This window comes from Mobula birostris, chromosome 1, assembly GCF_030028105.1.
Source record: "Mobula birostris isolate sMobBir1 chromosome 1, sMobBir1.hap1, whole genome shotgun sequence".
NCBI classification, from domain to species: Eukaryota; Metazoa; Chordata; class Chondrichthyes; order Myliobatiformes; family Myliobatidae; genus Mobula; species Mobula birostris.
Genome location: NC_092370.1, coordinates 197,307,984 through 197,323,245, shown reverse-complemented (window position 1 = coordinate 197,323,245; position 15,262 = coordinate 197,307,984). Strand labels below are relative to the sequence as shown.

Sequence of the window (15,262 nt, the reverse complement as noted above, 5' to 3'; positions counted from 1 at the left end):
AACAAAGTCACGCTGGATACCTTTGATTTACCCCTGCCGCAGAATATTGTCCAGCTATTTCCTTACCCTACTTGACATCAGGCTTTGTCTGCCACAGTTCATGAGCAAAGGTGATGCATTTGTTGTCCTCCAGTCACTTGGGACCTCACCTTGGCCAAAGAAGGTGTAAAAGTCTCTGTCAGGACTTCAGCAATCTTTTCCCTTACCTCCCAGAGCCTAATCAGGCTGGGGTGATTTACCCACCTTTCAGTCTGCTAAGTCATCTAATAACTCCTTTTTTAATGATAACTAGAATCTCACTCTGCTCCTCTCTGAATTCTCCAGCTACATTTTATTTCTCTTTAGTTGATATATATACAAAGTATTCATTTAAAACATCACCAGCATACTGTGACTGCATACATGGATTGCCCCTTTGTCCAGCTATCTTCCTGGCTATTCTCTTGCATTTAATATAAAATACTTGTAAAATGCTTTGAGGGTTTCCTTCATCCTGTAGTCCAATGATGTTACGTGTTCCTCGTTGCCATCCTAAGTTCATTTGGAAGTGCTTACTGAAGGGCCTTCCGATTAATATTTGCTATTGGCTTCCTCTCATGTTTTATTCAACCCTCAATTTCTCTTAGGATCCCCTGAATTTGCTGACTTTACCTTTCACCATTACAGAAAAAATCTTTGGCCCTGAACTCCCTTTATTTCATTTTTGTATGAGCCTCGCTAGCTGGATTTCGGCGAGTTGACTTTGCTAGGTCCTGTATTATTATATTAAAATTTGTCTTCTCCCTATTGAATAACTACCTTGAAACTTGCAGTGAGATAGTCACTATCCCTGAAATGCTTTTCCAGTGACACATTATTACTTGTCCTTCTAGTTGTAATCCCCAACTACTACAAGCCCATTGCTCTTACAAATTGTCCTCGTCTGTATGCTGCAGTAATAGAATCCTTGATCAATACTGCAACACCAGCCCTTTTACAACCCTCTCTGTCATGCCTGCAAATTCTGTACCCCAGAATGTTGAATTACCCTTCTTTCACCCTTATGTCTGTAATTGCAACTGTATAATATTTCCAAGTGCCTATCAGTGCCTTCCATTCTCTATTCATAGCGCTGTCTGAAATGCCTACTTAACTGACTCAAGTTTTGTTCTATATATGACACTACCTCCCCACCAGCTGTACCAACTCTGTGTCTTATCTTTGCCAAATTAGTTTAAACTTTCCCCAACAGCCCTAGCAAATCACCTGCAAAGATGTTGGATACATTCTTGGACAACTGCCCAAGATGCCAAAGAGTTTTCTGCCAAAACCTGAAAATGTGCCTGTTGGCAGCAATGCAAGTAAAACTGTACACCAGCCAGATCGAAAAAAAGGGGGGCGGGTAACACCTTCCATACAAAAATAAAATATTTTTCATGACACCATATGTCATTTGTTTTGAAAAGGCATATTATTTCCAGTGCTTTCTTTGAATAAAGTATATGCATTTAAAAAATTAGTTCATGTAATTTAATAAGGATCGCTTTGGACTTCTGTTAACTCAGAACTCACCCTTTGCCTTTGTATTCACTGTTGAGACAGTTTCTTTTGTAATTCTTCAGTTGTTTTCTCGAGAGAATAAAATTTTCAGTGGCACTTTATGGAAGTTTGAAATTGCAGGATTCTTTCAAGCCTTTTTTACTTGAAGAAAGGGAATTTATGTTCATATAAATATTTATCACAATTCAGAACATATCTGTACATTTTGAGAATAGTAGCTTTCTATCACAGTTTAGAAAATAGAGCTGTTAATAATGAATTTCATCATAATTTTCCATATGTTTACCATTTATTGAAGATTTGAAATACAGTATAGTTTTGTGCATCTTCAGTGCAGCATTGAAGTACCTTCTTGCTTCTAGAATTCCAAACAATGGTGAGCATGAATTCAGAATCATAAAATCATTTTGGTACAGAAGAAAGCCATTTGAACCATTAGTTTTATGTCAGCTCTTGACAGAGCAAACAGTCTCATTCCCCACTTTTTCCTTGTGCGTCTATAGAATAATTCCTTTGAGGCCTTTTTAAATTCATTTTTGAAAAACCCTAGGGTCTATTCAAAGCCTTTCATTTTCCTGATATTCTAGAAACATAGAAAACCTACAGCACAATACAGGCCCTTCGGCCCACAGAGTTGTGCCGAACATGTCCCTACCTTAGAAATTACTAGGTTTACCTATAGCCCTCTATTTTTCTAAGCTCCATGTACCTATCCAAAGGTCTTTTAAAAGACCCTATCGTATCTGCCTCCACCACCGTTGCCGGCAGCCCATTCCACGCACTCACTACTCTCTGCTTAAAAAACTTAACAAGATCACAAGACAAAGGAGCAGAAGTAGGCCATTCGGCCCATCGAGTCTGCTCCGCAGCTCCCCCATGAGCTAAATATTCACCCATCTAGTTCCAATTTCCGGCTTTTTCCCCATATCCCTTGATACCCTGACTAATTAGATACCTGTCAATCTCCTCCTTAAACACCCTCAATGATCGGGCCTCCACAGCTGTATGTGGCAACGAATTCCACAAATCCACGACCCTCTGGCTAAAAAAATTTCTCCTCATCTCTGTTTTAACTGGGTACTCTCTAATTCTAAGACTATGGCCTCTTGTCCTGGACTCACCCACCAAGGGAAACAACCTTTCCACATCTACTCTGTCCAACCCTTTCAACATTCAAAATGTTTCTGTGAGATCCCCTCTCATTCTTCTATACTCTAATGAATACAGTCCAAGAGCTGACAAACGCTCCTCATATGTTAGCCCCTGCATTCCAGGAATCATCCTCGCAAATCTTCTCTGAACTCTCTCCAACATCAGTACATCCTTTCTAAGATAGGGGGCCCAAAACTGCACACAGTATTCCAAATGAGGTCTCACTAATGCCTCATAGAGCCTCATCAACACCTCCTTACTCTTATACACTATTCCTCTTGAAATGAATGCCAACATAGCATTCGCTTTCCTTACTGCCAATCCAGCCTGGTGGTTAACCTTTAGGGTATCCTGCATGAGGACCCCCAAGTCCCTTTGCACTTCCGATTTTTGAATTTTCTCCCCATCTAAATAATAATCTGCCTGATTATTTCTTCTTCCAAAATGTACAACCGTACATTTGTCAACGTTGTATTTCATCTGCCGTTTCTTTGCCCACTCTCCTAAACTGACTTAAGTCTCTCTGCAACCTTTCCGTTTCTTCAACATTTCCTGCTCCTCCACCTATCTTGGTGTCATCCGCAAACTTAGCCACAAAACCATTTAATCCATAATCCAAATCATTGATATACATCGTAAAAAGAAGCGGCCCCAACACCGACCTCTGCGGAACACCACTAGTAACCGGCAACCAATCAGAATAGGATCCCTTTATTCCCACCCTTTGCTTTCTGCCTATCAGCTAATGCTCCACCCATTCCAATATCTTTCCTATAATTCCATGGGCTCTCATCTTATTAAGCAGCCTCATATGCGGCACCTTATTGAAGGCCGTTTGAAAATCCAAATACACAACATCCACAGCCTCTCCCTTGTCAATCTTATTCAAGATTACCTCAAAAAATTCCAATAGGCTGGTGAGGCAAGAACTTCCCTTCATGAAACCATACTGGCTTGGTCTATCTTGTCATGCAGCTGAGGTATTTCATAACCTCGTCCTTGAGGATTGACTCCAATATCTTTCCAACTACTGATGTCAGACTAATAGGTCTGTAATTTTCTTTTTGCTGCCGCCTTCCTTTCTTAAATAGCAGAACTACATTTGTGACCCTGCAGTCCTCCAGAACCATGCCAGAGTCTATTGATTCCTGGAAGATCATTTCCAATGCTTCCATAATCTCCAAAGCCACCTCCTTCAGAACCCTTGGGTGCACCTCATCCGGACCGGGAGAGTTACCTATTCTTAGTCCACTTAGCTTCCCAAGCACTTTCTCTCTAGTAATCTTGACTGTACCTAATTCTATTCCCTGATACCTCTGGCTATCAGGTATTTTGCTCATGTCTTCCACTGTGAAGACTGATGCAAAATACTCATTGAGTTCCTCCGCCATCTCTTTGTTATCCATTATAATTTCTCTAGCATCATTTTCAATTGGTCCCGTATCTACCTGTGTCACTCTTTTGCTCTTCATATATTTAAAAAAACTCTTAGTATCCTTTTTTATGTTAATTGCTAACTTCCTTTCATAATTCATCTTTTCTTTCCTAATGACTTTCTTAGTTTCCTTCTGTAAGTTTTTAAAGGTCTTCCAGTCCTCATTTTTCCCACTAATTTTTGCTTCCTTGTACGCCGTTTCTTTTGCTTTTATTTTTGCCTTAACCTCTCTCGTTAGCCACATTTGTGCCATTTTTCCATTCATGATTTTCTTTTTTCTTGGAATATATTTTTCCTGCATTTTCCTTATTTCTTGTAGGAATTTCATCCAATTCTGCTCTGCCGTCCCTCTATTTAGCTTACTTTTCCAATCGACTTGGGCCAGTTCCTCTCTCATACCACTGTAATTTCCCCTGTTCCACTGAAATATCGATACACCTGATACCAGCTTCTCCTTTTCAAATTTGAAACTGAACTCAGTCATATTATGATCACTACTTCCAAGGGGTTCCTTTACCTCCAGCTCCCTAATCGCCTCAGGTTCATTACACAGCACCTAATCCAAAACAGTCCCCTGGTGGGCTTCTGGACAAGCTGCTCCAAAAAGCCACCCTGTAGGCATTCTACAAACTCCCCCTCCTGAGATCCATTACCTTCCTGACTTTCCCAATCCACTTTCATATTAAAATCCCCCATAATTATCTTGACATTTTCCTTCTGACAAGCTTTTTCTATTTCCAGCTGCAATTTGTAGTCCACATCCCGGCTGCTGTTTGGAGGCCTGTATATAACTGCTATTAGTGTCTTTTTACCCTTGCCATTTCTTAATTCTACCCATAAGGATTCTACCTCTTCTGATCCTATGTCCCTTCTTTCTATTGATTTGATATCGTTACTTACCATCAGGACCACGCCACCCGCTTTACCTACCTTCCTATCTTTCCTGTACACTGTGTATCCTTGGATATTCAGCTCCCAATCACATCCATCATTTAGTCATGACTCGGTGATGACCACAATGTCATATCTTTTAACCTGCAGCTGTGCAGCAAGGTCATCCACTTTATTTCTAATGCTGCGTGCATTTAAGTACAGTACATTTAGATCAGTATTTGTTGCCAATTTTGCTATATTTCTAACTTACCCCTGACATCTCTGTATCTACTCCCAAGCACCTTAAAACTGTGCCATCTCGTGGCAGCCATTTCAGCCCCTCTGACAATCCACACGATCAATGCCTCTCATCATCTTATACACCTCTATCAGATCACCTCTCATCCTCCATCACTCCAAGGCGAAAGGGCCAAGTTCACTCAACCTGCTTTCATAAGGCATGCTCCCCAATCCAGGGAATATCCTTGTAAATCTCCTCTGCACCCTTTCTATGGTTTTCACATCCTTCCTACAAAGGGGTGACTAGAATTGAGCACAGTACTCCAAGTGGGGTCTGACCAGGGTCCTATATAACTGCGACATTACCTCTCGGCTCTTAAATTCAATTCCACGATTGATGATGGCCAATACACGGTACAGCTTCTGAACCACAGAGTCAAACTGTGTAGCTGCTATGGACTTGGACCCCAAGATCCCACTGATCCTCCACACTGCCAAGAGTCTTGCCATTAATACTATATTCTACCATCATATCTGACCTACCAAAATGAACCACTTCACACTTATCTGGGTTGAACTCCATCTGCCACTTCTCAGCCCGGTTTTACATCCTATCTATGTCCCACTGTAACCTCTGACAGCCCTCCACACTATCCACAACACTCCCAACCTTTGTGTCATCAGCAAACTTACTAATCCATCCCTCCAATTCCTCATCCATGTCATTGATAAAAATCACGAAGAGTAAGGATCCCAGAACAGATCCCTGAGGCACACCACTGGTCACTGACCTCCATGCAGAATATGACCCGTCTACAACCACTGTTTGCCTTCTGTGGGCAAGCCAATTCTGGATCCACAAAGCAAGGTCCCCTTAGATCCCATACCTCCTTACTTTCTCAATAAGCCTTGCATGGGGTACCTTATCAAATGCCTTGCTGAAATCCATATACACTACATCAACTGCTCTTCCTTCATTAATGTGTTTATTTGCATCCTCAAAAATTTCAGTCAGGTTTGTAAGGCACAACCTGCCTTGACAAAGCTATGCTGACTATTCCTATCATATTATACCTCTCTAAATGTTCATAAATCCTGCCTCTCAGGATCCTCTCCATCAACTTACCAACCACTGGAGTAAGACTCAGTGGTCTATAATTTACTGGGCTATGTCTACTCCCTTTCTTGAATAAGGGAACAACATCCACAACCCTGCAATCCTCTGGAACCTCCCCCGTCCTCATTGATGATGGAAAGATCATCACTAGAGGCTCAGCAATCTTCTACCTCGCCTCTCACAGTAGCCTGGGGCACATCTCATCCGGTCCTGGTGACTTATCAAACTTGATGCTTTCCAAAAGCTCCAGCACATCCTCTTTCTTAATATCTACATGCTCCAGCTTTTCAGTCCACTGCAAAGTCATCACTACAATCACCAGCAAAACACTTAAAAGTTGCTGGTGACGCAGCAGGCCAGGCAGCATCTCTAGGAAGAGGTACAGTCAACGTTTCGGGCCGAGACCCTTCGTCAGGACTAACTGAAAGAAGAGCTAGTAAGAGAATTGAAAGGGGGAGGGGGAGGGGGAGATCCAAATTGATAGGAGAAGACAGGAGGGGGAGGGATGGAGCCAAGAGCTGGAAAGTTGATTGGCAAAAGGGATATGAGAGGATAATGGGACGGGAGGCCCAGGGAGAACGAAAGAGGGGAGGGCTAAAGCCCAGAGGATGGGCAAGGAGTATAGTGAGAGGGACAGAGGGAGAAAAAGGAGAGAGAGAAAAAGAATATATATTTAATAAAAAAAAGCGGATGGGGTACGAGGGGGAGGAGGGGCATTAACGGAAGTTAGAGAAGTCAATGTTCATGCCATCAGGTTGGAGGCTACCCAGACAGAATATAAGGTGTTGTTCCTCCAACCTGAGTGTGGCTTCATCTTAACAGTAGAGGAGGCTGTGGATAGGCATATCAGAATGGGAATGGGACGTGAAATTAAAATGTGTGGCCACTGGGAGATCCTGCTTTCTGTGGCAGACAGAGCGTAGGTGTTCAGCGAAACAGTCTCCCAGTCTGCAGACTTCTCTAACTTACGTTAGACTTCTCTAACTTCTCTAACATTGACTTCTCTAACTTCCGTTAATGCTCCTCCTCCCCCTCATACCCCATCCATTGTTTATTTATTTATTTATTTATTTATATCTATATATATTCTATTTCTCTCTCTCTCCTTTTTTGTCCCTTTGTCCCTCTCACTATACTGCTTGCCCATCCTCTGGGCTTCACCCCTCTCCCTTTCTTTCTCCCTCGTCCTCCTGTCCCATTATCCTCTCATATCCCTTTTGCCAATCAACTGTCCAGCTCTTGGCTCCATCTCTCCACCTCCTGTCTTCTCCTATCATTTTGGATCTTCCCCTCCCCCTCCCACTTTCAAATCTCTTACTAGCTCTTCTTTCAATTAGTCCTGATGAAGGGTCTCGGCCCGAAACATCGACTGTACCCCTTCTTATAGATGCTGCCTGGCCTGCTGCGTTCACCAGCAACTTTTATGTGTGTTGCTTGAAATTCCAGCATCTGCAGATTTCCTCGTGTTTGTGTTTTTAAAACTACAGTCACCAAGGTCCTTTTCCATAGTGAATACTGAAGTAAAGTATTCATTAAGTACCTCTGCTATTTCCTCCGGTTCCATACACATCTTCCCACTGCCGCACTTGATAGGTTCTATTCTTTCACGTTCTATCAAATTTTCTCAAGTTTTGCTGCAATTACTACATCCAAATCTCTTCCAGTCTAACCCTTTGCTTAATTTTCCTCTCCCTTGGAACTATTTGTGTAAATCTTCTGTGCTCCCACTGTGGCATCATGGCGTTTTTTCTGAGGTTAAGTGACCAGAATTGGACCCCGTAGTCTAGTTGTGGCCTAACTGGTGGTTAATAAAGATTGAACAATGCCTATATACTTTTGTATCTTTTCTCTCTATAACATAAAAATCTTACATGCTTTACTAATTGCACTCTCAACTATTTTGTCATGCTCAAATACATACAGTATGTACTTAAACAGCCAGTGCTGCCTTCTGTTCTTTCTTTTAAATATATATTGTATCTCCACATTCTTTCTGCCAATGTGTGTCATTTCACACTTCTCTGTATTTATTCTCTTCTGCCACTTGGCTGCCAATTCTGCCAGTTTATATGTGCCCTGTTACGATTCTGTTTTGCTTTTTTTCACAGTTTCAGGCTTCAATGAAAAGTCTTTAACCTGAAATATTAACTATGTTTCTCTATCCACAGATGCTGCCTGACCTCCTAAGTGTTTCTATCATTCTGTTTTTTTAAAATTGTTAATGAATTTTCAATGATATTTTGTTAGGTAGCAGTGCAGTTTTACCATGCAGGTCACTGACAGTGGTATTTAGATTTCTGTTAATGTCATCACTGAAAGGAAGGCGCTTTAGTTGTTCTTTAGGCTTATAAAAGTAGGTATTTTATTCTTGAATAGGTGTAAGATATATAAATTTCAGTTTTTATTTCTAATTCCATTTTAATCACTAAAGCATAATCAAAATTATTTTCATTTTTAGCTGAAGCAACCTACACTCAGTGCCAAAGGAACAGAATCTGGTTGTTCACAGAAACCTTCACTGATTGAGTCAGTAAAAGCACCAAAATCAATGTTTGAAGATGCTGAACAAATTTTGCGAAAGGTGCAAATGAACAAGAAATTTATTGAAGAAAATCTTGAAGCAATTGTTAGAGCAAAGGACCATTCTTCATTATATTCAATAATTGACTCCTTAACTGCAAACAGGTATGGAATTACCAGTGTGATGACTTGGAGCAATGTAGCTTTGATGCTTTGTTGGTAAAGGTGTTTTTTTCTGCCTGGTGAAAGTTGCTGATTAACGTTTGCTATTGGTAGAAACCTACCAGACTTAGATTATGATTGTCCAAATTTAGTTAATCAAATGTTCTTATAGTGTATAAACTGGAGATCTTCCTCTTAACATTTGAAACCAGGTCTCTGAGAAGAAAACAACCGTTTAACATTTTTATACCCTTAATTAATCCTGTGGGAGTTTAAGAAAAAAATCAGAACTGTGATACTGTTGTTACCAATGATTGCTTCTCTCACTGATACAGATTTCTTTTTACATTTTCTTCTCCACTTTGCCCCAAAATATATTGTTTTCCATTGCTGTACATTGATTTTATTAGCCACAAAGTTGACTGTGCTTGTAGGTAAAAAGCTAACAGAATGCCAAGCATGAATGTAGCAAGCTGTAGCAAACATAAGCTGTAGATTAGGTTCTAGAAGCTTTCCAGAATTATAGTACTTTGAGCTTTATACTCTCTGGAAAGCAATGTAGGGTAATGTAAAGGGTGGAAGCATATGCATAGTTCACAACCACTGATACTGAGTTGGAGTTCACTTTAAGAGGCAGTATGACTATAAGAGTGTTTAGGTATGGTGAATTTCTGTTGAACTTATGCTCCCCTTGTATGGTGCCCTTGAAGGCAATGCTCCTGGTCACATGCTTGACTGGTCAGCGAACATGAGTAGAGCATTTGATGATGACATCAACAAGCTCTTTCCAATGTGACCCTACTGGTGCACTCGCTCCCCAATGCCACTACTACTGATGCTTCACACTATGCTGTGGGCACTGTGCACAAGCAATTGGTTGGAGGCATGTGGTAGCTGCTTGCCTTCTTCAGCCAGAAGCTCCGTCTCCGTGAAAAGAGTACAGCACATTTGACTGCGAGTTTCTCTACCTCTATCTGGTTGTCATTTTTATTTTCTACTAGTGGATTACCATTTCACAATATTTATTGACCACAAACCCTTCATGCACGTGTTGGCCAAAATATCAGACCCTTGGTCTGCACGGCAGCAACGCCATCTGGACTACATACAACACATCTAGGGAAAGATAATGCCATGGCTGAATGCCTCTCGTGGCCAGCTGTTGAGGCCATACACATATGGGTTGACTATGCTGGCATGGCAGCCGACCAAGCTACTGACCCAGATGTCCAGGCTTACTGATCAGCAGTCATGGGCAATTCAGGGAAGCTGGCGTCTCTCTCCTGTGCGATGTCTCAACCACTTTCCCTTGCCCCATAGTGCCCGCAAACTGGAGGCACAGTGTTTTTAACTCCTTTCATGACCTCCCGCACCCAGCCAAGGAGGCCTCAGAGAAACTGGTTTGTGTGGCATGCCCTTAGAAGGGAAGTGTAATTGGACTGCAGCCTGTGTTGGGTGTCAGCAGGTGAAAATTAATTGTCATGTTTGGGCACCATTGGCACCTTCTGAGGTCCCTCTGCGACGGTTTGATCATGTCAATATGGACCTTGTTGGCCCTCTTATCCCTCCCATGGTTTTTTGCACCTCCTTAACATGGTGGACTGGAGCACTAGGTGGCCAGAGGTCATCCTTCTAGCATCGATGAGGGCTACAAATGTGGCTTAGATGTTCATCAGCACCTGTATTGTTTGGTTTGGCACCCCATCTGATTTTTCCTCTGATCGTGGTCCCCAATTCACATCAGACCTCTGGGCTGTGATGGCCCAGAGCCTTGGTGTTAGTTTACATCACACCATGGCATATCACCAACTGTCCAATGGTTTCTGTGAGCAGTTTCACCGCTCCTTAATGGCTGCTCTGAGGGCATCCCTGATGGATGAGTGCTGGCGTGATCTTCTTCTGTGGGTCTGTTGAGACTTAGAATGGCTCCAAAGGAGGACCTGCGGTCACTTGCGGCTGAGTTGGTATACGGGGATCCGTTACAAGTGCTAAGTGATTTTGTTTCTGACACCTGATTGGTTGGTCAGCCTGTCGGCAGTGTTCAGCCGTGTCCAGTGAACTCAGTTCCTTTTTACCTCTTCCCAGCTTCCATCATGGCGTACAGCTCTTTTTGGTTCCTGTTAAACAGCTTCCGTTTTCGTCCGCCATGATGCACATTAACATCCCCTTAGTCCCTGTTACGTACCCCGTAACTGGGTTGCCAAACCAGCAGAAATGGACCACTAGTTGGAGTCTGGATTACTGGAAGCTAATGAAGTTTTATTAAAGAAATAAGTAACACAGTACTCTAATCGTACAGATATAAATGCAACAGGTTAGCAATGATAAAACACACATGTACACAGAACTAGGGTATTAGGAATCAATCAAGCTCTATCGCTATCTAGGGGTAAAATGATCAGTCTCAAGTGATGCAGAGTTCAGTTCAGTTTATTGCAGTTCGCAGTAATCGCTGTTGTGCCGTTGGAGAGAGAGAGAGAGAGAATGCAAATTTGATTCAGCAGAACTTTGATGTTGACAGGTGGTTTCGGGCAGACCCTTTTTTGTCTTCTGTGGTCACCGACTGTGACCCCTCCGTTCCAGATACGACCGTTCTTCCGCGGTGAACCCGGCACCCAGGCAAGGGCGGACACACACACCAGGTTCCCACCGATCGTACCCTTTTCACCTTGTGCGTCTATGGCCGGTTCCCGCGAACCGGACCTCCAACTCACACCAACTTGTGGGGGCACACCGCTCTTCCAGGGTCTCGTTATCTCGTGATCTCATGGTGTGTCGTGCCTTAGCGAACTTGTTCTTTTTATCCCTCTGCTGGGCTATCGCCTGTCCATCAAACTTCAAACAGTTCAGGTTCAAAGCAACTGGTCTGTCAATACTCTGAATTGTGTCTCTTTTCGTTATCTCTCTCCTCTCTCATTAACATCTTGAACGTTTCTCCATTTGTCTCCCTTATCTCTCTCATCAGCATCAATCGTCTGATAACTTGGTTTGTCATCACATCCCCCTTATGATGGTCCACTCCACATTTTGAAACAGATAGAAAAAGTCTTTTATCATAGATAGGAGGGGTAAACGGGAATGCACTTCAGTAGATCACCTTAAACCAGCCCACCCAGAGTGGGAGGATTCTGCTACCATGCACTTGGCATCATGACATGACCATGAGCATGTCAACGCACCTGTTCAAGCCAGAGGCACATGCTGTTCCTCCACCCATGGATCGTAGGACTCAAGCCGGCCTGCTTGTCTAAGTGCCGGACAGGCTCACAATGCCGGTTTTAGTGAATTCTGGGGGGGGGGGGGGGGCTGCGTAAGGTGGAAATAATGCATAATTCACAACCAACGACGTTGAGTTGGGGTTCACTAGGAGGCCGGTCTGACATGATGACTTAATGACGTGGTTTTTTACCGTGCTTTATGCTCTGCAATTGGTTGACAATAAAGTGAATTATTATGGTTTCCCTTAAACTTAAAATTCCGCCATTTTATTTATGAAACCTACAACAATAACAATGCATGACGTGTGATTGGCAGTCATCAAATGCAACATAACCACATTTTGTGTAGCTGGGTGAGAAAATAACCAGTCTAATCTCTCATGGTTGCAAGTATAATTGGAAACCAGAGGCTCATCCAACTATAGTTTCCCTGTATCAATGGCTATTCTCAGACACCTGGTATACTTCTTACCTCTTGAAGGTAGTTGATCTCCCTTGTCCTTAGTTCATCTGTGTGGCATGGCTTTTTGTATTGATGTGTCTCTAAGGAGTTCATTGGAATGGAATTCATCCACTGACCATCCTTGGGTTAAGAACGCCCAGCTTATGAACGCTTATGTATAATAATATACTCCCATAATATTATTAAATTCAAAAATATGACATGGATGTGTACATTTATTCCAATGAACATCAGAACTAGTTTCCTCTGCTTCTTCATTTATAGTGATTGTTCTTTCTCATCAGTCCTGTGTGCCTCTAATGCCATTCATCACAATACCTTGGGGATATGATTACTATTTGGAGTTATTTTTGTCTCCTTTCCAATTTATGGACAAAATCAACTTATGAATATCTATAAAAATGGAACATGTTCATTAAAAGGATGATCCTTTGTCACCTGTCTCGAGGCTGCCTCATTTATATCAATAAGACTGTTGGCCAAATGATCCAGATGGCCCAGTGTTTATGTTGCATTTACTCTATCCCACTATTGAACAACTGTGTCTGTATATATGCACATGTTGAGAAACCGATCATTGTATTGTATATTATAGTACAGGCCGACCTTCACTAACCCGGCACCATTGGGACCTGAGGAGTGCCGGATCAGTGAAAATGCCGAATTATAGAAGGATCACATTAAGCATAATCAGTGCCGGATTATCGAAGGAACTGGATTACAGGTAGTCGGATTAGTGAAGGTCGACCTGTAATAAGTTCTTAAGCCACTTTTGTTGAGTGGCTACCTGCTGGGAAATGACTGTGCAGATTGGTGATAATATCTCTTCCTCGCTGATGATCAACACTGGTACACCTCAGGGGTGTGTACTTAGCCCACTATTCTACTCCCCCTATACCCATACGACTGTGTGGCTAGGCACAGCTCAAATACCATCTATAAATTTGCTGATGATACAACTATTGTTGGTAGAATCTCAGATGGAGATGAGAGGGCATACAGGAGTGAGATATACCAGCTGGTTGGGTGGTGTTGCAGTAACAACCTTGCACTCATTGTCAGTAAGATGAAAGAGCTGATTGTGGATTTTAGGAAGGGTAAGAAGAGGCAATTTAAACCAATCCTCATAGAGTGATCAGAAGTGGAGAGAATGAGCAGTTTCAAGTTCCTGGGTGTCAAGCTCTCTGAGGATCTAACCTGGTCCCAACATATCAATGCAGCTATAAAGAAGGCGAGACTGTGGCTATATTTCAGTAGGAGTTTGAAGAGGAACATACTGGTGATAATAAACCTGAAAATTCTGAAAATGTAGCAGTTACCTCAGTATAGAGTGATCCTTGTTTGAACCACTGCATCTTGTGATTTCAAAAACATTTGAATCTTGATTCTATCACTTCAATATAGGTTGGTTCTTGTTTATAAATATCCTATATAGATTTCCTAACATAGGACTATCAATTGCAGATTCCTCTTCTTCTTACAACTTATTTGGTATTTAATTAAATTTAGTCAGTTTTTTATGATTTTCCGTTGATTCAGATTCCCTAGTAATTTTCTATAAAATGTAAATATTTCTAAAGCCAACAAAGCAATTTATTGGCAGAGTTTGGCTATCCAAATATTAATAAGATTTCCACACCAATGACAACTGTTTAAGTGTTCAAAAATCGGAGATCAACTGTGAGTCTTAGAATTGTCATTGTATATAAAATGATATTCCCCCCCCAAAAAAAACAATTGTTTTTATATCTGACTATGTTTTTTACTGTGTGCTTTTTACTTTTCTTTACTCATCTGTATTCTCTTCGGTTGGAAATAAATTCACAAATAGAATTCACATAATGTTGTAACATCCTCAGCTATCCTACTGAATTTTGATTGCCGCACTAGCAGTCTTATTCTCTTAAAAACAGATCCACAGTGTCATCTGAAGCAGTAAATTAAAATTTGGTAATTGAGTTACTTTGCTGTAGCAATTAACTCCTAAAGTACTTTAGATAGTTTATTGCTTTCCTCTTTGAAATGTACAGTCATTTAGTATTTTTTTCTTTCCACTTATAACTTGGATTAAAAAGTCCAAGCAGACTTAAGTTAACTTCCATTACATTTGAAAAGGAATTACATTGAAGATGGAGATTGAGTATACTTAGATAACTTGTTAAATTTTGTTGCCCTTATCCTGGTGACAGCAGAAGGTGCAGTACTGGAAGGTGTCACTAAAGTAACCCCAGTGAGTTGTGACATGTTGGTTAAAAGATTTGGTTATAATGCATCTTGAAAGTTTAGCTAAAGGAATGCTTTTAAGGAACATTGAATTCAAATTTTATCACTTCAATGTCACACATGAAAAAGATCTTGCAAACAGTGTTTTGAGGATCACATTTTCTGAATATGATCATAGGAGGAATGTTAGAAAGGATAAATTGGTTGTAGCTTAACAGGAGTTCCCTGCTCAGCCAGTCATTTTTATATTTCCTGAGTGCAGCTGGTATCAGTTGAATTAATTCAAAAATAATTCAAATTTGCCTGCTCAGATCAGTCTT

At 41.4% G+C, this 15,262-nt stretch overlaps 1 protein-coding gene across 1 annotated transcript in view; it reads left to right on the top strand.

The window, feature by feature from the left end:
* Positions 1-15,262, top strand: part of kiaa0586 (KIAA0586 ortholog) — a 551,477-nt gene that overhangs the window by 246,008 nt on the left and 290,207 nt on the right. Inside the window, exon 12 of the mRNA XM_072267986.1 lies at positions 8,815-9,041. Within this exon, the coding sequence (XP_072124087.1) occupies positions 8,815-9,041 (227 nt within the window). The remainder of the gene's footprint in view (positions 1-8,814; positions 9,042-15,262) is intronic.